At 40.7% G+C, this 22,540-nt stretch overlaps 1 protein-coding gene across 1 annotated transcript in view; it reads right to left on the bottom strand.

Annotated features, from left to right (window-relative positions):
- Positions 1–22,540, bottom strand: part of COL7A1 (collagen type VII alpha 1 chain) — a 294,025-nt gene that overhangs the window by 107,732 nt on the left and 163,753 nt on the right. The window contains exons 40-51 of the mRNA XM_073591887.1: positions 21,790–21,816; positions 19,476–19,529; positions 17,026–17,097; positions 16,755–16,814; positions 13,072–13,107; positions 12,493–12,537; positions 9,487–9,522; positions 6,136–6,180; positions 4,219–4,254; positions 2,779–2,814; positions 2,666–2,698; positions 280–351 (exon numbers count right to left, since the gene is read on the bottom strand). Coding sequence (XP_073447988.1) covers positions 280–351; positions 2,666–2,698; positions 2,779–2,814; positions 4,219–4,254; positions 6,136–6,180; positions 9,487–9,522; positions 12,493–12,537; positions 13,072–13,107; positions 16,755–16,814; positions 17,026–17,097; positions 19,476–19,529; positions 21,790–21,816 — 552 coding nt within the window. The remainder of the gene's footprint in view (positions 1–279; positions 352–2,665; positions 2,699–2,778; positions 2,815–4,218; positions 4,255–6,135; positions 6,181–9,486; positions 9,523–12,492; positions 12,538–13,071; positions 13,108–16,754; positions 16,815–17,025; positions 17,098–19,475; positions 19,530–21,789; positions 21,817–22,540) is intronic.

Below are 22,540 nucleotides of genomic sequence, written 5' to 3'. Positions count from 1 at the left end.
CTCCCACTGACACCAATGATGGGACACTATTCCTTCCACTGGCACCAATGATGGGACACTATAGCTCCCAACGACACTAATGATAGGATACTATTCCTCCCCTTAATACCTAAGATGGAGTACTATTGCTCCCCCTAATAGCAAACAGGGGACACTGTTTACTCCCACTAACACCAGTACATCTTCTACACCCGCTGGGCCCCTAAAGTTTAAAGAACAGTAAACTGGCCCTTTGTGTAGAAAGTTTGGAGATATATGTTATTAATGGTCAGTACTTACCCTCTCTCCTTTGTCTCCTGGCTCTCCTTTGGTGCCGCTTGGTCCCTCTAGTCCTTGAAGACCACGATCTCCCTTTTAGTAAACATGAAAACCAGTTAAAAAGAAAGTTATCAATATTATGGCCCACGTGCAGTTCCACTCTGCTCTGTAACCCTACTTCATCCAGTTTTTGTGCCACCTACGTTATAGTAACTCCACCTAGCTCCCCTATTCTTTGAACTTTTCATTTACTAAGATATACTAGAGAAGCCCTTATGCAACCATCTGTGTTCAAAACTAGAGATGAAAGAAACTAATGAAAGTTTGTGGTTCAGCCAAACTTTTTGAAAATGTGAACTTCCAAAATTTTGAATTTCTGAACTGCAAGCTCTGGTAAAGTAACTAGGACCTACAACACAAAATGTAGTGGCTGCAGCATGTGCTGATTTATAGAAGAGGAGGAATATAATATTTCATATGCAACCAGGGTATTCATTTGAAGGGCAGTTGCTTACCTATGTTTCCCTAATACTGGGCTTTTGTGGAATTAGCCAGACTTACATACAGTCTCTTCCGCGTTTCTGATCCATCTGCAGAGGGTTAAATTGTCTGGGGCATAATTCTCTAAGGAACGATGAGCTAAACACTGCCAAGGTCAATGTAACTGATGGCATGGTGCATGGTTTCACCTAGAGGAACTTACTTTATTGCGCCCCCGCCCCCCGTAATTTGGTAGCTGCAAGCCTGCACAGTCTCCACCTGACTTTGAGTGTGTCTACAATTATATGTTTGTACCTAAAGCACTACAAGCTCCTGAGGAAGCAACTTTCAGGTCGCGGAACATGTTGAGCAATAATCTCTATGAAGGTGGAACCCCCACATCTGGAGCAGTTTACAGGCATTGCCTAGTCCATTCTACAGCTCCTACGCATGGCTATTCCAGGATGTGTATACCTTCAGAGTGCATTGATTTAATGATGTGTTTTATAGCAAGTTGACAAATGTAGCAAACTTTTATGGGTTTTGCGAATAAATATTTGTCTAACTTTTAACCTTACTGTCTAAAAAGTCCATATACACATTTTCTAATTTGTTGTGGTTCAAGTAAATAGGAATCCAAACCAGTGTGTATTACAGAGTAGAAAAAAGATGCACAGCTGTGCAGAATGGTTTGGGAAGCTCTTCTCTTCTCTTCTCGTCTGATGGAATGCTGGGGCCAAAAACTGATTGAGCATCATCTACAGTACTTCTTCAAGGGATTAGAAAGAAGGATGGGACATGGTGACACTGGAAGTCAAGCTAAGGGCAAAGATGCAGAAATAACCATCGGAGCAGACCTTGGTCCCTTTGGGAATAAAATCTGACAAAAGTAACATGGAAATTCCAATTTGGATTGGGACATCTGAATTCATAAAACTTTGTCTAGATTTAATGTCATTTGAATTTCAGAATCAACTCAAGACCTTGTGAAGGGGAATCCATGGTATTTTTTAATATATTTATTGTTTTAAAATGTTTACAAACACAGACTGGTTAAACACAATTGAAAAACCAATTAAAAAGAACCTTAATGATGTTTTATAGGTACCATACTCAAACAACATTCAGCTGCTTTGGAGGGCCTGACAGAGTTTCGTCATTAATTGTCATTAATTACAAGAAATCTGTTTTATATGCAATATTGTAACAAGATGTTATTGATGGTTTGATGAGGGCGGTGCTTATAGAATATATTTTCATAACATCATAACATCTATCCGCTATTTTATAAACATGCTTATCAGTGGGGGCTGGTGTTTTTTTTTTGGGGGGGGGGTGGTAAACAATCCACCCGATGCCCCGAGCCCACCCTTTTTTGAGGCCTATTAGAGCTTCTGGCTCTAATCATGTGCTTAAACCACCCCCCCATTGGAATCAATGCGTCCGGTGTCCTGCATGTAGATCAGGGGGCTGGACGCATGGACGGGGGGGTGGCGCCCGTGCGCCCCTAATGGACAGGCCGCCACTGATGCTTATATAGGATTTTAAAGAACTATATTAAAAGATGGATTTTTTAGATATATCACTAAATGATGTAAGTATGGTATAAAGTCCCATTAATGTTTTTTTTTTAATTGGTTTGGCTTGATTTAGAGAGATGTTGGTAACCCCCAGTATGGGCAATTGACTTTTCCCATGCATAGATACCTGTATTACATTTTAATATAAAAGACAATTGCAGATAATTTGCCAAGTTAAACAGTTCATATTGCATTATGCTTGAGATCATCTAGGTTATCCTAATGTTTTTTCATTACTTTTTTTAAAAGTCTCTTTCTTTGTCTATGATCTTCTTTTTCTTTCATACAGTAAAAAAAGTAAAATTTAGATTTTGTGTAAATGAAACCCAAGAGGTATATAATCTCACCTTATCTCCTTTCATCCCGGGGGCTACGGAAATCTGGAAAATGCACAAGAAACATTGGTAACATACTAAAATAAGCATTACAATTGCATGGTGAATTGAACCAATTTACTTACCACTTTGCCAGGCTCACCGGGAGCTCCTTGATCACCCTGAAATAGCACATAGAGAGTGTCAGAGAATGTCATTGAACAACCTCATGGCTCACATTAAGCATGGGATCCTGATTTAAGTAACTGCCAGGATGGGATGTTTTTATGGAAACAATCAAATTGTCTGTTCTGTTTATCTTCTCACAATCCAGAAACATACAGGTTGGTTAGGTGAACTGGGATTAGAGTGCATACAATGAATGCTTGCTTACAATTGTGATGTAACATGCCAGAACTAAACGAATACCATTGAGATGATATCAATCCCCTCATTGGTACTGAGCTGCTGTAACTAATTGCACTACATGGCAGAAGTGGTATCCTGCAGGGAATATTGAAGTCACCACTGGGCAGAACCTTGCAGAACCAAACAGTTTTGTGGAACTTTGGTTGAAAAACCCTATAGCAGAGAGTAAACTCTTCTGGGGGAGGAAGCAGGAGAGGTTTTCAAACTCTGTACATGCCAGAACTAAAAGATGTAACATGTTAGAACTAAAAGAGTACCATCAAGCTGATATCAATCCCCTCAATGGTACTTAGCTACTGTAACTAATTGCATTACATGGCAAAAGTGGTATCCTGCAGGTAATGTTGAACACACCATCGAGCAGAGAGGGATATGCTCCAATTGTGGCCAGTGGCGGGACCCCTTGCAGAACCCAAGATTTTTGTGGAACTTTGGTTAAAAAGCATGTAGCAGAGTGTAAACTTTTCTGGAGGGAGGAACTAGGGGAGGTCTTCAAACCCTGTACATACCAGAACTAAAAGAGTACCATCAAGCTGATATGAATCCCCTCAATGGTACTCAGCTACTGTAACTAATTGCACTACATGGCAAAAGTGGTATCCTGCAGGTAATGTTGAAATCACTATTGGGCAGAGAGGGATATGCTCCAATTGTGGCCAGTGGTAGGACCCCCTTGCAGAACCCAAGAGTTTTTTGGAACCTTGTTTGAAAAACCCTATAGCAGAGTGTAAACTCTTCTGGGGAGGCACTATGAGAGGTTTTCATACCCTGTACATGCCAGAACTAAAAGATGTAACATGTCATAACTAAAAGAGTACTATTGAGCTGATTTCAATCCCCTCAATGGTACTCAGCTACTGTAACTCATTGCACTACATGGCAAATGTTGTATCCTGCAGGGAATATTGAAGTTACCATTGGGCAGAAAGGGATACCTTGGTTGAAAAACCCTGTAGCAGAGTGTAAACTCTTCTGGCAGCGGAACTATGAGAGGTTTTCATACTCTGTGCAGTCCTAAGTCAACACTGTATCAATAAGAGGAAAAATAAGTGCTTCCAAGATTTCTCTGTACTGACCAAACAAAAGGGAAAACTGAATACAGTTAGGAGATAATAGTGTCAAATGTGCCTTACAAGCCTTCAGAAGGTGCTACTTACCTTTTCTCCTGGGATACCCTGTGGCCCTGAAGGTCCCTGTGAAGAAAAACAGCATAAAATGTTACTTGCAAGATCTGAGCCCAGGCCATTCCATTAAGACAATAAGGGTAAGAAGGCTGGCCACAGCAATATCTTGGTAATGTAAAGGAAACTATACAATCAGATTATAATAGGAGGATCAGCTTTAACCCTTAAGATAACCCTAAACCTGATATTCAGGGGTCTATTTATAAAATATTTGTTGCATAAATATCAGAAATATTCATACAAACTGAACTAAATGTTATTGTGTGTCTTTGAATAGATTAACTCCTGCATTGTCAGCTCTACCCAGTGACCAAAATGCAGATTTTCTCCATGAGGCATTTCAGAAAACAACACAGCGTTTTGGCCACTAGGATGGAGCAGATGATGCAAGAGTTAATCCATTGAAAAACACAGTGAAATTTAGTTTAGCTTTCACAAATGTTTCTGACATTCGTGCAATAAAGGTTTTATAAATATATCCCTTAAATTGTATGTCTGGGCAAAATAAAAACATATTCAGTACATCTCTGCAATACTGGCACATCTCTCTATGTGTCAACTCTTTAAAAATGCTGCAAGTAAAGAAAATTATATGCTGATCTACTAGAAGTCCAGTGTACTCCTAACATCATGTAATAAGCTGACAACGCTGCCTGTGCTGCCCTGAAATCCCAAGCAGTGTTGCCTGAGTTCTCCCCTGCTGGGCTACAGGCCACCCCCCTCCTCTTATAATATAAAGATGAGAGAGTGCTTTGTAGTCCAGCAGAGGAAAATGTAGGCAGAGCTAACAATGCTGCATGCAAATTCAGCACAGAGGTAGTTTTGTCAGCTCAAACAGAAAGTTGTAAGCACACTGGATTTATGGCAGATCAACAGGTATTTTTCTATGCTTCCAGCATTTTTTAAAGAGACAAAACATGGAGGAATGTACAAGTGTTGCTTATGTTTCTTCTTATGTTTCTTCTGATGTTTCCTATGTTTTTTCTTTATTTTATTTTGCCAGACACATACTTTATCCTGGAATTTGGATTATAAACCAAATGTATTAAGCCTAACCATTATCTATAATGTCCAGTACAAACCTTAATTTTCAAAATGGGCCTAAGACATTAATTACATACAGTGGAACCTTGGTTTACGAGTAACACGGTTAACGAGCGTTTTGAAAGATGAGCAACTTTTTTTTTTAATTCTGACTCGGTTTGCGAGTGTTATCTTGCAAAACAAGCAGAATTTAAGCTTATGGGCGGTGCAGTACCGCATTTGGCCAGAGGTGTGGGGGCGCCAAGGAGACTCGGAAACATTTGGAGTGACTCGGAAATACTCGGAAATACTGAGCGTTTCCGAGCCTTTCCGAGGCTTTCCGAGGCTCTCCGGCGCCCCCCCACCTCTGGCCACATGCGGTATTGCATGTAATAGAAGTCAATGTGGAACGAATTATCTTCATTTCCATTGACTTCTTTGGGGAAACTTGCTTTGATATGGAAGCGATTTGGATTACAAGCATTCTCCTGGAATGGATTATGCTCGTAACCCAAGGTTCCACTGTAGTTCTATAGGTGCTGTGTTGTGCTTCATTGTCTGAACTTATGTAACAATGGAGGAAGTCTTCTCACTCTCTCTCAAGAAACAGATTTTTTCCCCACAAGCATTTGGTCTTTCTCTCGGTTTGCCAGCTCTATCCCTGCATGGGATATTATAGGGACATCATGAGACTACAATTTAGGCCCATTTTGGGACAAGGACTGATGTGACCTGCAAAATGATCTCTGTAATGGGAATATGTCAGTGCTACATAATGTATATTAAAAAGAATTAAAATTGGTAGTAAAAACATTTCTCAAAAAACGTGTATTTGTTTAAAAAAAATAGCGACAGGAATAGACTTACCGCGGGTCCTGTTACTCCTGATTGACCATTCTGCCCTGGAGTTCCCTGGAATGTATGACATTTTAGGACACTTATTTAGGAATAATACTTTATTTACATCTAAAGTTAAAAGCAAATTGCTGAGAACCCAATATAAAACATGCCTTAATTCTCTCCTCTATAAATATTTCCTATAAACAAATATATATTTTTTTTATCCAAGCAAAAATTGGGAAAGCTATATAGTTACATAGTTAGTCAGGTTGAAAAAAGACACAAGTACATCTAGTTCAACCATAAAAATAAATAAAATAAAAAATAAATATTATACAATCCAATATACACAATCTTATACCCACAGTTGATCCAGAGGAAGGAGAAAAACCCCAGCAAACATTATTATTGTTATTATTATACAGCATTTATATAGCGCGAACAGTTTACGCAGTGCTTTACAATATAAAAGGGAGACAATACAGTTATAATACAATCAAATGCAAGAGGATTAAGAGGGCCCTGCTCAGAAGAGCTTACAATCTAATAAAAGCAGGATCCAATTTAATACAGCAGGGGAAAAAATTCCTTCCTGATCCCCCGAGAGGCAATCAGTTGTTCCCTGGATCAACTTTACCTATAAATGTCAGTACCCAGTTATATTATGTACATTTAGGAAAGTATCCAGGCCTTTCCTAAAGTAATCTACTGAGCTGGCCAGAACCACCTCTGGAGGGAGTCTATTCCACATTTTCTATGAAAGAACTTTTTGTATCATTGATAACTACAAATACTAAATTAAATCTGTAACTTGACAAAAACCGACAAAATGTTTTTTTCCGAACTTCTCTCACGCTTGTTCATACCAGATGCATTATCCTATGACAGCAATACATAAACAATACTCAATAAACACCAAAAAATTGATACAAGACCAAGAAAACAAGTTAAAGCGGAGCTCCACCCAAAAGGGGAAGCTCCGCTTGTTTGCTTCCTCCCCCCCTCCGCTGCCACATTTGGCACCTTTCGGGGGGAGTGGGTACCTGTTTTTGACAGGTACCCGTGCCCGCTCCTTGGAGACCTCGCTGCAGCGAGGTCCCCTCGGAAGTCCAGTCCACCTCCTACTTCCCCTGCCGCCGGACCATTTAGAAAGTGCAGAGCGTTTCGCGCATGTGCAGTAGGGAACCAGCTGTGAAGCCACAAGGCTTCATTGCTGGTTTTCCTTACAATGAATGGCGGCGACAGCATCCGAGAGCCGATTGGAAAATCAGCTGGGGTGCTGACATCGCGGGATCCCTGGACAGGTAAGTGTTCTAATATATAAAGCCAGCAGCTTGAGCAGGGATCTCCAAACTACGGCCCTCCAGCTGTTGCGGAACTACACGTCCCATGAGGCATTGTAAAACTTTGACATTCACAGATATGACTAGGCATGATGGGAATTGTAGTTCCTGAACACTTGGAGGGCCGTAGTTTGGAGACCCCTGAGCTAGAGTATTTGTAAAAAAATTTTTTGGTGGGGGGGCTTAGGAAAAAAAAAACTAAGATGAAAAAAAACTTCAAGTAATTAGGGCATTTCATATTGGCATTCCATCAGTCAAAAAAGATCAAAAATTTACTTTAATGTATTAATATTGGTGGTGTTCAAGTAAATCTGAACTCAAAAAGTGAACATATGCTATGCTATGGTGACCTTCAAGAAATGGTAAATGGTTAAAGTGCCTAAGCAGTACCCTGCAATATCTACTTTTTGTCTTGAATGCCTGCTGCAAAAAAGCAGCGCACTTCCTTTGCATAGGCACTCCTGTACCTTCAACTTTGTAGCCTTATATCTGCAGGGTAAAATCATCTAAAGCCCCGCTGCCTCTGGCTGCTAGTCTCACCAAATTTGGAGTGAGAATTGGTGATGTCACCACTGTGCTGATCACTGTTCTCCTTGCTGGGGGGGAAGCTGTACCTGATGACCTGCAATGCAAGAGTCTAACTGCTTCATCTTCATTCATTCAGTACTTTACGAATTTCTAGTCAAATTTATTGTCAAAAGAATTGGGACACCTACCTTTACATGCACATGAACTTTAATGGTATCCCAGTCTTAGTCTGTAGGGTTCAGTATTGAGTTTAGTTGGCCCACCCTTTGCAGCTATAACAGCTTCAACTATTGTGGGAAGGCCGCCCACAAGGTTTAGGAGTGTGTAATGGGAATGTCTGACCATTCTCCCGGAAGCCCCATTTGTGAGGTCAGGCATTGATGTTGGATGAGAAGGCTTGGCTCGCAGTCTCCACTCTAATTCATCCCAAAGGTGTTGAGGTCAGGACTTTGTGCAGGCCAGTCAAGATACTCCACCCCAAACTCGCTCATCCATGTCTTTATGGACCTTGCTTTGTGCTCTGGTGCACAGTCATGTTGGAACAGGAAGGGGCCATCCCCAAACTGTTCCCACAAAGTTGGGAGCATGAAATTGTCCAAAATGTCTTGGTATGCTGACACCTTAAGAGTTCCCTTCACTGGAATGAAGGGGCCAAGTCCAATCCTTGGACATAATCCTCCCTCCACCAAATGATTTTGACCAGTGCACAAAGCAAGGTCCATAAAGACATGGATGAGCCAGTTTGGGTATCTTGACTGGCCTGCACAGAGTCCTGACCTCAACACCTTTGGGATGAATTCGAGCGGAGACTGACCTCACAAATGCACTTCTGGAAGAATGGTCAAACATTCCCATAGACACACTCCTAAACCTTGTGGACGGCCTTCCCAGAAGAGTTGAAGCTGTTATAGCTGCAAAGGGTGGGCCAACTCAATATTCAACTCTACGGAATAAGACTGGGATGCCATTAAAGTTCATGTGCGTGTAAAGGCAGGCTTCCCAATACTTTTGGTAATATAGTGTATTTACTTGGTTGTATAGGACTCGCTTAGACGGAATTGTGAATTATAAATCATGTGCATGTAAAGGTAGCTGTCCCAATACTTTTGTAAGTAAGCAAAGCCCCGCCTCTACCAAGATGGCCACCTTCATGCAAAGACAGTGCAGAACAAGACACGGTCAAGTCAATGAAGGACAAAAGATCCGCTGCAGGGAGACCACAGGCAATACTGTGAACTGGCCCTTTTACTTTGTCTGCCTTTTTGGACACAGCTTCCATAGTTCAGGTAACCTTTATACAGAGGGGTTCACCTGGGGGACTGACTGTCAAAACCAGCTTAGAGTTGGTTATTCCCTTGTTTTAGACTGAAGTTATCCAGAGTGAACATTCACATTTTGTTTCTTCTTTCATACACTTTCAGCCATAACCTATCCATGTTTGTCCTGCGTATATAAAATAAAAAACATCCCGTGTAATAGGAGGATATCATGAATAGGGATTACTGACCTTAAGACCTGGGAAACCTTGAGGACCACGTTCACCCTGCAAAAGTAAAAAGTCAATAAATGTTCTGCTTAGGCATATCACCCTGTCATCTCATACAATATGGGGGTGTGGGTAATTATACCCACTTTTTTTTGTTTTTTGTTTCTTTTTTTTTTTTTTTTTTTAGTTTTGAATGACGTAAGGAAATGTTTTATGTGTCTCTGGCTATTTGTTCTGGTGAAAAGCTGTCACTGGAAGAGGAGCAATATGGAAATATAGCCGACCTAACAGTACTTGTGTTGGATGTGCAGGATTGTAGAATGTGCCTGTTTAGTAAGCTTGCCTGGATCCGATGACATCATCCAGTGGCGTTGCTAGGTCTACAAAAGATCTGGGGCTAGAGCCCATAGCAGCGTAGTAAAGAAAGTCATACGCTTGGGCGGGCATACACATGTATATACAGTAAAATATGTGTGTGTGTATATATCCCCAGACAGCCCCCCACTTTGATCAGGGTCCCCAGAAAGCCCCCCTTACATCAGGGTCCCCAGAGAGCCCCCCCCTTACATCAGGGTTCCCAGAGAGCCCCCCCTTACAACAGGGTCCTCAGAGAGCCTCCTCCTTAAATCAGAGTCCCCAGAGAGCCTCCCCCAATTACATCAGGGTTCCCAGAGAGCCCCCCTTACATTAGGGTCCCCAGAGAGCCACCCCCTTAAATCAGGGTCCCCAGAGAGTCCCCCAATTACATCAGGGTTCTCAGAGAGCCCCCCTTACATTAGGGTCCCCAGAGAGCCTCCCCCTTAAATTAGGGTCCCCAGAGAGTCTCCCCCCCTAAAATCAGCATCCCCAGAGAGCCTCTCCCTTGCATCAGGGTCCCCAGAGAGCCCCCCACTTACATCAGGGTCCCTAGAGAACCTCCCCTCCCCTTGGGGACCCCTGCAGAGACTCGGGGCTATGGGCCCCAGATTCAGGGCTATAGCCCCAAAAGCCACCCCCTAGTGGCGCCACTGACATCATCCCTCTTTTACCCATGGACTGGATTTTTTTTTTTGTATTGATTGACAAATGACTGTCATAGCACAGCACATAGAGCAGTCAACTAATAGAAAAGAAAAAGACACAATTGACGAACCCCCTTGCCCCCTTGTGCCCTTCAAGTCTTATACTCACCTGTCTCCAAACCAGCAAATTATGGGCTATTCTACCTTTATGCCCACACCTTTCAATTTTTTTGATGGTTTCAAAGTATGTGATTATACTACGGAACATCTCAAAAGGATTGACTAGAGAGTGAGGCATACATGCACTGGTGGGACAATTTTTTTTTTAACAAGCGCCAACTGGCCTGTTGATTGATTAAACATGAACACTATGGGGTTGATTTACTTGAGGAAAACGGCCTGTTTACTTTGCAAGGGAAGTTGGACTTTGCATGGGAATGTTTCCCCGAGCTTAGTGAACGTGGTGAAATGTCAGTTTTCAAAGGAAACGAAAAAAAAAAAAACAGAATTTTTCCTAAACATGATTGGATGATGGAAGTCAGCAGAGCTTTATCTCATTTGCTAAGCTCTGGGGAATGATCCTTTGCAAAGTGAACAGTCTGTTCGGCTTTAGTAAATCAACCCCAATGCATTTTTAATCAAAGATAAAAAAAATTAGTTTATTGTTTTTTTGTTTTGTTTTTTACTCACAATAATTGGGCAAAATGAACCTTACTGATTCATGAAAGGTCAAATCTGCTTTAAATTGTTTGAAGATCAAAGTCTTTTGGGTGTAGCATACACTCACCGGCCACTTTATTAGGTACACCTGTTTAATTGCTTGGTTACACAAATTGCTAATCAGCCAATTACATGGCAGCAACTCAATGCATTTAGGCATCTAGACGTGGTGAAGAGGACTTGCTGAAGTTCAAACCGAGCATCAGAATGGGGAAGAAAGAGGATTTAAGTGACTTTGAACATGGCATGGTTGTTGTCTAATTATTTCAAAAACTGCTGATCTACTGGGATTTTCACACACAGCCATCTCTCGGGTTTACAGAGAATTGTCCGAAAAAGAGAAAATATCCAGTGGAGCAAAATTGTCTTGTTGATATCAGAAGTCAGAGGAAAATGGGCAGACTGGTCCGAGATGATAGAAAGGCAACAGTAACTCAAATAACCTCTCGTTACACCCAAGGTATGCAGAATACTATCTCTGAACGCACAACACATCGAACCTTGAAGAAGAAGGCTACAGCTAAAAACTGGAAACTGAGGCTACAATTCGCACAGGCTCACCAATAATTGGACAATAGGAGATTGGAAAAATTTTGCCTGGTCTGATGTGTCTCGATTTCAGCTGCGACATTCAGATGGTAGGGTTAGAATTTGCCTTGTATCAAAAGTTCAGGCTGGTGGTGTAATGGTGTGGGGGATATTTTCTTGGCACACTTTGGACCCCTTAGTACCAATTGAGCATCTTTTAAACTCCACGGCCTCCCTGAGTATTGTTGCTGACCATGTCCATCCCTTTATGACTACAGTGTCCCCATCTTCTGATGGCTCCTTCCAGCAGGATAATGCACCATGTCACAAAGCTCCAATCATCTCACCACTGGACAATGAGGTCACTGTACTCCAATGGGCTCCACACTCACCACATCTCATCCAATAGAGCACCTTTGTGATGTGGTGGAATGGGAGATTCGCATCATGGATGTGCAGCCGTCAAATCTGCAGCAACTACGTGATGTCAACATGGACCAAAATCTCTGAGGAATCTTTCCAACACCTTGTTGAATCTACAGTATGCCACGAAGAATTAAGGTACTTCTGAAGGCAAAAGGAGGTCCAACCCGGTACTAGCCAGGTGTACCTAATAAAGTAGCCGGAGAGTGTATATATTGCGTGTAGTTGCATTAGGGTTTAACTTCTGGGACCAACAACCCTTCCAGCACATTTTAAGGTTGCACGTTCACTTGTCCTGCACTAAGTCTTAGCCATTAATTCTTAGGCATATTTACTAAAGCATTTTTCCAAGCACCTTATTTCCGGGTTCTCCATCCTGGCCAGGCAGTCCTCGGTCACCCTGTCAGCCAACAAACAAAAATAAATATCAGAATAAAGTCACACAGAACTGTGCATAAGATTAAAAGTGTTACGCCTTATATTGGCTTCTGAAGCCTCCCTTTAGATAGGGGTGTGGCAGAGGGAATTGGTAGAGCGTCAAGTTGGAGAAAAGAAGGGGTCCCGATTAGTTACACTGGGATACACTATATATATTTATATACTGTAAATATACAGTATATTACGCCAGTCCCATTAAAAAGGTTATGAGCACAGTCAAATATAGTATATAGTCAACGTCATCCTCCACATGCTTCCAGTCTCTTTACTAAAGGAGTGTGCTGTACAAAAAAAATCATTATTTTTGGATGCGTATCGGCCAGGTACGAGGAGAAACTGAACAAATTTTACATTTTTATTGCAAAGGTGACTTATTTCTTAAATGGCTGGCAAATTAATTGTCAAAATATTTACCTACATTGGTTATTTCAAACATCTTAAAAAAAAAAAAAAACAGATAACAGTGTGAAACTCGAGAGATGATTGCTGTACTTACTTTTGTTCCTTGTTCTCCAGGAGGACCCCTGGGCCCCTGAAGAATATAAAAGACACACCCAAAGTTAGAAATGTTTGTTATAAGTTTTTTTTTTCAGGCAATTAATAAAGCAGTTAAAAAAACTAGTAAAGCAATTTACAGTACCCACTTAGGATAGTCATTAACAGCGCAAAACTGCCCCAATTTAGGGTCTGTATGATGTGCAGGTGAGGATTGGGTGGTTTATGGCTACTAAGCAGGGGAGGACTGGGAACATTTTGACTTGGGGGGCTGTCAGAGAAGACGTGTCCACAGTGCAATTGGAGTCTCTCTGCGCACACATATTATTATTATTATACAGGATTTATATAGCGCCAACAGGTTACGCATCGCTTTACAATATAAAAAGGAGAAAACACAGTTATAATACAATAAAATACAAAAAGGATTAAGAGGGCCCTGCTCAGAAGAGCTTGCAATCTAATAGGGTGGGGCAGGTGGTACAAAAGGCTGTAACTGTGGGGAATGATCTGATGGAAATGGTAGAAGATTAGTTGGAGTCGTGATAGGCTTCCCTGAAGAGATGAGTTTTCAGGGATCGCCTGAAGGTAGCAAGAGTAGGGGATAGCCGGACCGGTGGAGGTAGCGAGTTCCAGAGGATGGGAGAGGCTCTGGAGAAATCCTGGAGACGAGCATGGGAGGAGGAGACGAGAGAGCTTGAGAGTAGGAGTTCTTGAGAAGAGCGGAGAGGACGATTTTTGGGATATATTTGGAGACAAGATTGGTGATGTAGCTCGGGGCAGAGTTGTGAATGGCTTTGTATGCTGTATTTAGTATTTTGAATTTAATTTGCTGGGTGATTGGGAGCCAGTGTAGGGATTGGAGGAGAGGGTTGGCAGACACTGAGCAGTTGGTAAGGTGGATAAGTCTGGCAGCATTCATGATAGACTGAAGAGGGGATAGCCTATGGAGAGGCAGGCCAATGAGAAGGGAGTTACAATAGTTGAGGCGAGAGATAACAAGGGAGTAAATGAGGAGCTTGGTGGTTTAATTTGTTAAAAAGGGGGCGAATTTTAGAGATGTTACGGAGGTGAATTCTACATGCACAGACTGGCAACTGGCCGGAAAGATGTGCATAGCTGTGGGCACAGGTGCACGCACATCTGCACTTGCGCATCAACTTGTGCATCTGTCACTAATCCTGGCCCCAAGTGGGCTATTTAAACAGGCTTCAGTATGAGCTCATTGCTGTTTAGTCTGCAGCTTCTATATGTTGTTCCTGATTCGGTTGTGACATCTGATCTTGATCTGGCTTACTTCTGACCTGCATTTGTCTGCCACCAGCCCTGAGGTTGGCTTGTCATTGGATTCTGCCTCCTGTTTCTGCTTGATTGAGCTCCCGTTGCGGACTTGACTTGTTACCCGACCATTCTGCTGTCTGCCATCTATGCCCGATCTGCCCAACCGTTACCGACCCGGCTTATCTGACCCTGCATCTTGCTCATCCAGCCTGCTACAGCTTCCAGTCCAGTAAGCTCTCATCTGGTTCCTGCTTCCAGCTGCTTACTACAGTGTGCCGCCAGCCATTCCCTGTGCCAGCTCTTCTACTTCCAGCCTGATCTGCTGCCACATCCACCTGCTGACTGCTGCCACACAGACTACTGGACTGATTACAGGCACTCATACCTAGCCATGCTCCTGTGGCTGCTGTCTCAATACCGGGGGCCCCTGAGCCGGAGCTGTACGAGAAGCTTTCCTCTAGACATGTGCAATGACAAAAAAATTGTTCATTTTCGTTTCATTCGTTTTTTTTTGCTTTTTCCAGAATTTAGAAAATTCTGAAATTCAGAAAAACGAAAATTCAGATTTTCAAATTTCCGAATTTCGACTTTCGAATTTCGACTTTTGCATTTCGAATTTCGACTTTCGCATTTCGAATTTCGACTTTCGAATTTCCGAATTTCGAATTTTCGAATTCTGAATTTTCAAATTCCGAATTTACGGATTTTCGAAATTCAAAAATTTGAAAATTTGAAAATCCGAAAATTTGAAAATCTGAAAAAAAAGGAAGAAAAACAGTAAAATTTGAAATAATAGCTAACTAATAACTAACTATTAAATTATAGGTATTGGAATCTCCTTTCAAATTTGGCTGTTTGTGAAAGTAACGAATACAAATTTATCTGAAGTTACGATTTATCCAAAATAACGAATGCCGCATCTAAACAAATGGAATGGAACAATTAATAATAAATAATAATAAAAAAAAGGTTTTATTATTATTATTGTTATTTATTATTATTAGATTGTTACATTCCATTCGTTTAGATACGGCATTCGTTATTTCAGTTAATCCGTAACTTTGGATAAATTCGTACTCGTTATGTTCACTAACAGCCAAATTTGAAAGGAGATTCCAATACCTATAATTTAATATCTATTATTAGTTATTATTTCAGATTTTCAGGTTTTCAAATGTTCAGATTTCATTCTTTTGACTTTACAGATTTTCATTCATATTTTTGGATTTTCAAATTTCCAAATTTTTGAATTTTCAAATTTATGAATTTTCGAATTTCCTAATTTGGAATTCCCGAACTTCCGAATTTGAATTTTTACATTTTAGAATTTCCGAATTTCCAAAAATTTGAATTTCTGAAATTCAGAATTTTCCAATTTCCGAAATTTTGAATTTCTGAAAATTTGAATTTTCCAATTTCCAAAATTTAGAATGTCGAATTTTCGAAAATTTGGAAATTTGAAAATTTGGAAATTTGGAAATTCAGAAATTCGAAAATTTGGAAATTCAAAATTTTGGAATTTGAAAAATTTGGAAATTTGGAAATTTAAAAATTCGTAAATTCGAAATTTCAGAAATTCGTAAATTCAAAATTTCAGAAATTGAAAAATTCATTAAAAAAACTAATTTGAAACTATATGAATTGCACATGTCTACTTTCCTCTGCACATCAGGCTCACTAACCAGGTACATGACAGGGGCAAACACAAATAATTGGTCCTTTCATGCTGGGGACAGATTTCAGAATGGTTAAAGGTATGTGCACCACAACACTGTAGTAATTGGTTGGCAAGGTAGTTATTAAAATGTACAGTGTGTTCGTTTGTTTATTGCCTTTTTACATCTTCCACCATCAATTTGTTGTCTCATGGTAATTCGGAACAAAGCGAATTGCACATTTCTACTGTGTGGGTTTCCTCCGGGTACTCCGTTTTTTTCCCACACCCCATAGACATGCTGGTAGGTTAGTTGGCTCCTGTCTAAATTGGCCCTAGTATGTGTATGTATGATTGTGAGTTAGGAACCTTAGATTGTAAGCTCCTTGAGAGCAAGGATGGATGTGAATGTATAATAAATATGTAAAGCGCTGTGTAAATTGATGGTGCTATATAAGTACCTGCAATAAATAAATCAGAGTTTATATATTCCTGTCCCAGTGACAAATGCATCTCCCTATTTCTTGTACGGAACGTCACAGGGACAGGAAGTGAGGGGAAATCTCATCAGTGGGTCCACAGATAAAAATTACCATCTGGCAGAAATTTTAAGTCTTCCACACTCTATCCTAAACTAAAGAAAGGTTTAGCTGGTGTATGGACTCAAAGCATATTCCGGAACACACACAAAAGATTATGGTGTGCACATAGCATGGAACTTCTTAGTGGGATTATTGACTGGAACTCACTCGATCACCTGGATCTCCAGCACGTCCTGCCGTTCCCGGGAAACCTTCACCAGTCTCGCCCTATGAACAAAAAAATGGTGTCAATTTCTGCCTTTTTTAACATAATATAGTGTGTTTCAATGTATCTTCTGTTTAGCTTCATGTCTATCAGTGGCCTAAAACAGACCACTAAATAAAACAGAACTTCACCATATGAAAATGCACATGAAAGTTGTCCCGTTTTTGGTTCTGCTGTCATAGTTCCCAGAATGCTCTGCCGCTGTTCACTTACCTTGTCGCCTTTTGGCCCTTGTGGTCCAGTTAACCCCCGAAGACCTGGTGATCCATTAACACCAGGTAGGCCCTAAGAAGATAAAGAGAAAAGCCCAGAAATTATACACTTTGCTGCCAACAGTTTGGGAAATCTCCCCAACTTTCTACTTATCAAGGGCCTAACCTAGTGGGTTATTTTAGTAATACATGCTAACAAAAAATGTTTTGGTGCCCATAGCTCAGACCAAATTTTGGGCCTTTATCGACTTGCTTTGGGGTGCTTGTGGCACCAGTTTGAGATCAGTTTGGCGCGCTTGTTGGATCATTCAGAATTTCTTGACAAGTAGATTTGACTTGCAATTGACCTCCTTCTGACCGGCATTTCAAGTGGGTTTTGCATCTTTATAGACCAGCCTTTTTCAACCAGGGCGCCTTGAGGTTTCTTCAGGGGTGTCTTGGCAAAATGCCTAAAAATTGCCCATAAATTGTATACAAGCCAGCGTGTGGATGAAGGCTGCCTTTTTAGTTACAGTAAGTGCACAATTACAACCTTCTAGCTGCCAGGATCCTAATGACCAATGGCATCACCAGCTGATAAGGTGGATGTCAGTCGCCTGCATAGCGACCCTCCCTTACCCCCTCTCCATCAGCTCCACATTAGCCGGGTGATGGAGAAAAACTGAAGGAGAAGAGAAACATTGGAATTCTAGTCAGTACCAGTTTGCAAAAGTATTTTTGCGTTGAAAGAATGAATCACCTCTAACATTGGGTGTCCTACTTGGACATATGGACGTTGCTGCATTATGTAAAACTATTAGAACAGCTTTTACATTTTAGCCACTTGCCAACCGGGCCAATTCTGACATTCCTCTCCTATATGTAAAAAATCAGTGTTTTTTTGCTAGAAAATTATTTAGAACACCCAAAGATTATATATATATATATATATATATATATATATATATATATATATATATATATATATATATATATTTTAGCAGAGACCCAAAGAAATAAAATGGTGGTTGTTTCAATTTTTTTATGTCACACGGTATTTGCGGAGCAATTTTTCAAACGCTTTTTTTTGGGGGGAAAAAACACTTTACTGAAAAAAAAAAAAAAAATAATATTTATCCACATTTTTTTGTATAATGTGAACAATGAGGTTACGCTGAGTAAATAGATACCTAACATGTCACGCTTTAAAATTGCGCACGCTTGTGAAATGGCATCAAACTATGATACATAAAAATCTCCGCAGGCGACCCTTTAAAAAAAGTTAGAGAGGAGGTCTTGGGCTAGAATTATTGCTCTTGCTCTAACGTTTGCGGTGATACCTCACACGTGTGGTTTGAATGCCATTTACATGTACGGGCACGACTGACGTATGCATTCACTTCTGCGTGCGAACACAAGGGGACAGGGGCAAAAAAGAATTTAATATGTTCATTTTATTTTTATTTTTACACTTTTCCTTTAATTTGTTTTTTTTTTGATCATTTTCTTTTTTTTTTTTTTTTTTTGATCACTTGTATTCCTATTACAAGGAATGTAAACATGACAGGTCCTCTTTATGGAGAGATGTGGGGTCTATAAGTCCCCACATCTCTCCTCTATGCTGGAAAATGATCTCAGGCTTGCCAGCAAAAAAAAAAAAACGTTAGTGTTGACATCTGCCGGCACCTGAAGTGACGTCACAACATTGCTTCCGGACTCTGAGGGTCATAGAGAAGGCCAGGGACCATCTGATCCGCGGTCAGCTCTATGGTAAACCGCTGCAGACAGCAGTGTCATTCTCCGGCTCCACAATCGCACAGGAGAGACTGGAGAAGCACCGGAGGGCATGGACTATAGACGAGTAGCTTGATGATCCATTTTAATTCATGTTTGTTAGTTCTATTCTTGTTGATCTTAAATGCACTAGGCTGGTGTGCCTTTTTTGTAGTGGCTTCAGGACATCCCCAGTCCTAGAGGGCAGCAAGGCTCGAAGCATTCCCCAGTGATGTGGTGTCATCCTTTACACCTATACCAGGCTATCACACTTATGCACAGGAGACATTCTGTCATTATTTGTTCATCCACTCTGTGTTAGAGTGCAGAGTCTGGTACCTATGGTAGAATAACGTCTAGGTGGGCTTTCATGTGATTGGGTGACTCTATATACTAATGGGTGGCCTCTAAAAGGTATTCTATTTAGTTATTTTGTTTGTTTGTTTGTTTTTTTGTTTGTTTATTTTGGATGGATGATATTTTAGAGTTCTTTCCTTTTTTTGTCTTTTTTTTTTTTTTTTTAGTTAGTGTGAATTTGGAAAATGTTAAAAAAAAAAAAAATTGAGTCTAAAAAAGTTTAAAATGACCTAAGTGTTCCTTCAATGAAGTGAGTTGTTATTTTTAGAGGAAGGACATTTGTTTCAGATTCAATTCTTTAAACTGAAGGTCCCTAATATAATAAAATCAATTATCACTCACTGGACTACCGGGTTCTCCTTTGACCGCAACTCCATTGACCAGTCCTGGAAGTCCCTGGAGAGAAGATACAGGAATTGTTGCTTTGAGCACAACGTACATTCATATTATAAAAATTACTGAAACCATTACATCTGTCTGACACATGATCTAAATGAGATTCTAAGAAAAGCTCTCTCTTAAAAAAAAAAAAAACAGGACAGGCTTGCCGTCTGTTATCTGCTTTTCTTCCATTTATTTTAAATTGATGGAAAAAAAATACAAACTATAAAAGTTTAAGATCATCTAACGTGCAATGTTCCTACAGATTTAGCTCTCCACAATTTTTTTTTTTTTTTAGTATAATTCTTTGTTCAAAAGATTTTTTTCAATTATAACCAGCATATACATAATAAAAAAAAGAAAATAAGCCTATTTTAGAATAAAAAAAAAAGTCAAGACCAACATTGCTAACAATAGCACTTATTAAATTTGTAAACTAAAAACTAATAATAGGAGGTTGGTACGGATAATGAATTAATACACCACCCTAATGAAAATTCATTATCAAAAAAAAAAATTGTAACCTCCAAAGTATATCTGAGATGTGAAAATTACATTAATTGTTAACCTATAATACATATACCTTGACTTATCTACTTCAGGATAGAAGAAACCTTTCTCCTGGCCCCAACATTGGGGGTCAGGATACAAAATCTACCAAACAAAAGAAGAGAAAAAGAGAGGAAAAAAAAAATCTCCACAAATTTTAAAGAAAACTTGCCATGAAAGAAATATGGGAGCCGCAATCGATGTTTACTTTAAAAATCGGGAAATGTAAAAGCTTTCTGACAAACCTGTTTGGATAAAATATAAAGAGCTGCAACTGCTGACTTGTTCTCTAAGGTTCCGGGTCAGTGACCAACTAAGTAGTCAAGCAGGGATGAGGGCAACAGCTATGGAACATCTATCTCTCTATTCTAAGGAATGCAGTAATGGCAGCTTAAGATCCAGGCCTCAGATGTAATTTACCTTGGATAATAAAGAAGTTGACTTTACCCACCCTGCTCACTCTTCTCCCTGCTTCTTGAACAAATGTATTGAACCTCGGGAGACCAGGGCCATTGCATTTTGAGAGCAGTGTTCTGATTCTCAGTGTGCATTTGTGCTCCCATCACTGGTGTCAGTGGGATAAAAAAAAAAGTCCTACCATTGGGATCAATAGGAGTAAAAAAAAAAATCCACGGCTGCGGTCAATGGAAGTAAAATAAGTTCTATTACTGGTGTGAGTGGGAGTAAATTAGGTTGCTTCGCTGGCTTCAATGGGAGTAAAACAATTCCCATCGTTGGCATCAGTGGGAATAAATTAGACCCCAACGTTGGTGTCAGCGAGAACAAAAGTAACCCCATCATTGGTGTCAGGAGGAATAAAATTATCATTGTTGGTGTCAGTGGGAGTAAAATAAGTCCCATTTTTCATTTCAGTGGGAGTAAAAAAGTCCTATCATTGGTGTTAGTGGGAGTAAAAAAGTCCCATCGTTGGTGTCCGTGGGAGTAAAATAGGCTGCATCATTGGGGTAAATGGGAATAAAACAAGTCCCATTATTGACATTAGTTGGGATAAATTAAGTCTCATCGTTTGGGGTCAGTGGGAGTAAAAATAGTTCTGTGGTTACGCTGGTCTTCAGGATTTGATTACCCCGTGACATCGCCCAAAATCTTGAGACTGTCCTTCTGTATCTGAGACACTAAGCCAGTGGTGGCAAACCTTGGCACTCCAGATGTTTTGGAACTACATTTCCCATGATGCTCAAATACACTGCAGAGTGCATGAGCATCATGGAAAATGTAGTTCCAAAACATCTGGGGTGCCAAGGTTCGCCATCACTGCACTAGCCATTAATGTATACCTAAGATGGGTCCCTACCCAAGCTTCGACCTCGCCAAGAAGTCTACGTCCTTACCCACCAACAAAGTAATTACCCCTCACACCATTTCCCATCTATACTGTTAACCAACTTTATGGCTAATTCTCTACCCCCACCCCCCCTTTATCACCCAGTGATGTAGGCCTTTTTCCTATACTGGATACTCATGTGGTCAGTAGGATCTCCCTGACTTCCATATTGAAAAATCTGGCAACCTTAGCATGTATGACTTCTCTAGATAACCATAAACTGTGCAGTATTAGGTTAATTATCCCCCCCAAAGTCTGAATTCATGTCGGCCTCAGTTGCCCCCTTCCAGTGGCTGATATAATGACAAGAAAGAGTCCTTTTTGCCAACACGGCCAACTTTAACTTCGCATATGGCTATGAATAAATTGAAGTGCACTTACTCTCTCACCTCGTTCTCCTTTCTCTCCCTAGAATGCAAGAATAAACATTTAAAACATGGAATTTATATATACCAGTACATGTTTTACAGATAAAAGGAAGACATTAAAGAGATTTTGTTTAGTCTTTGATGGAGTGGATCTGCAGTGTTATGTGTTTATTAAAAAATCATTAGTATAGCCTTTACTTACAATAAGATGTACTTCTGAATGATCACTGAGACCCCTTTTTGAAGGGGGATCTGCTTGCTCAGCAGGGGACACAGCCCCGCTGTTCTCTATGGGGCAATCGGATGGAAACGGACCGCCTGTCATCTGATCCGCCAGACAGGTGGGGAAGAGGTCCCCCATCTGTATGTCTTTGGCTGCTTGCAATGGGTGCACTCAGCAAGGGGGAGGAGCCAAAAAGAGATGGATCAGGGATGCTCTGTGCAAAACCATTACACAGAGCTGGTAAGTATATAAAACGTTTGTTCCCAAACCACCTCTGTGTATCCATAAGACGCACAAAGCACGGCCCTGCCCCCCACTCCCTCCTCACTGGCTGTGACTGACAACAGTGGGAGTCAATGGCTCTCTCTGCTGTGCCCCAGCCAAGGAGAAGGAAGAGGCCCGATAGAGCCACTGCTCTCGTGCACATCGCTGGATCGAGATTGGGGCTCAGGTAAGTATTAGGGGGGCTGGGGTGGATGCTGCACCCAGAAGGTTTTTTACCTTCCTGCATAGAATGCATGAAGGAAAAAAACCTTCAGTC

Source organism: Aquarana catesbeiana, linkage group LG07 (genome assembly GCF_042186555.1).
Source record: "Aquarana catesbeiana isolate 2022-GZ linkage group LG07, ASM4218655v1, whole genome shotgun sequence".
NCBI lineage: Eukaryota > Metazoa > Chordata > Amphibia > Anura > Ranidae > Aquarana > Aquarana catesbeiana.
Note: the sequence above shows the minus strand (reverse complement) of the source record. Positions and strands in the feature narration are given on the sequence as shown.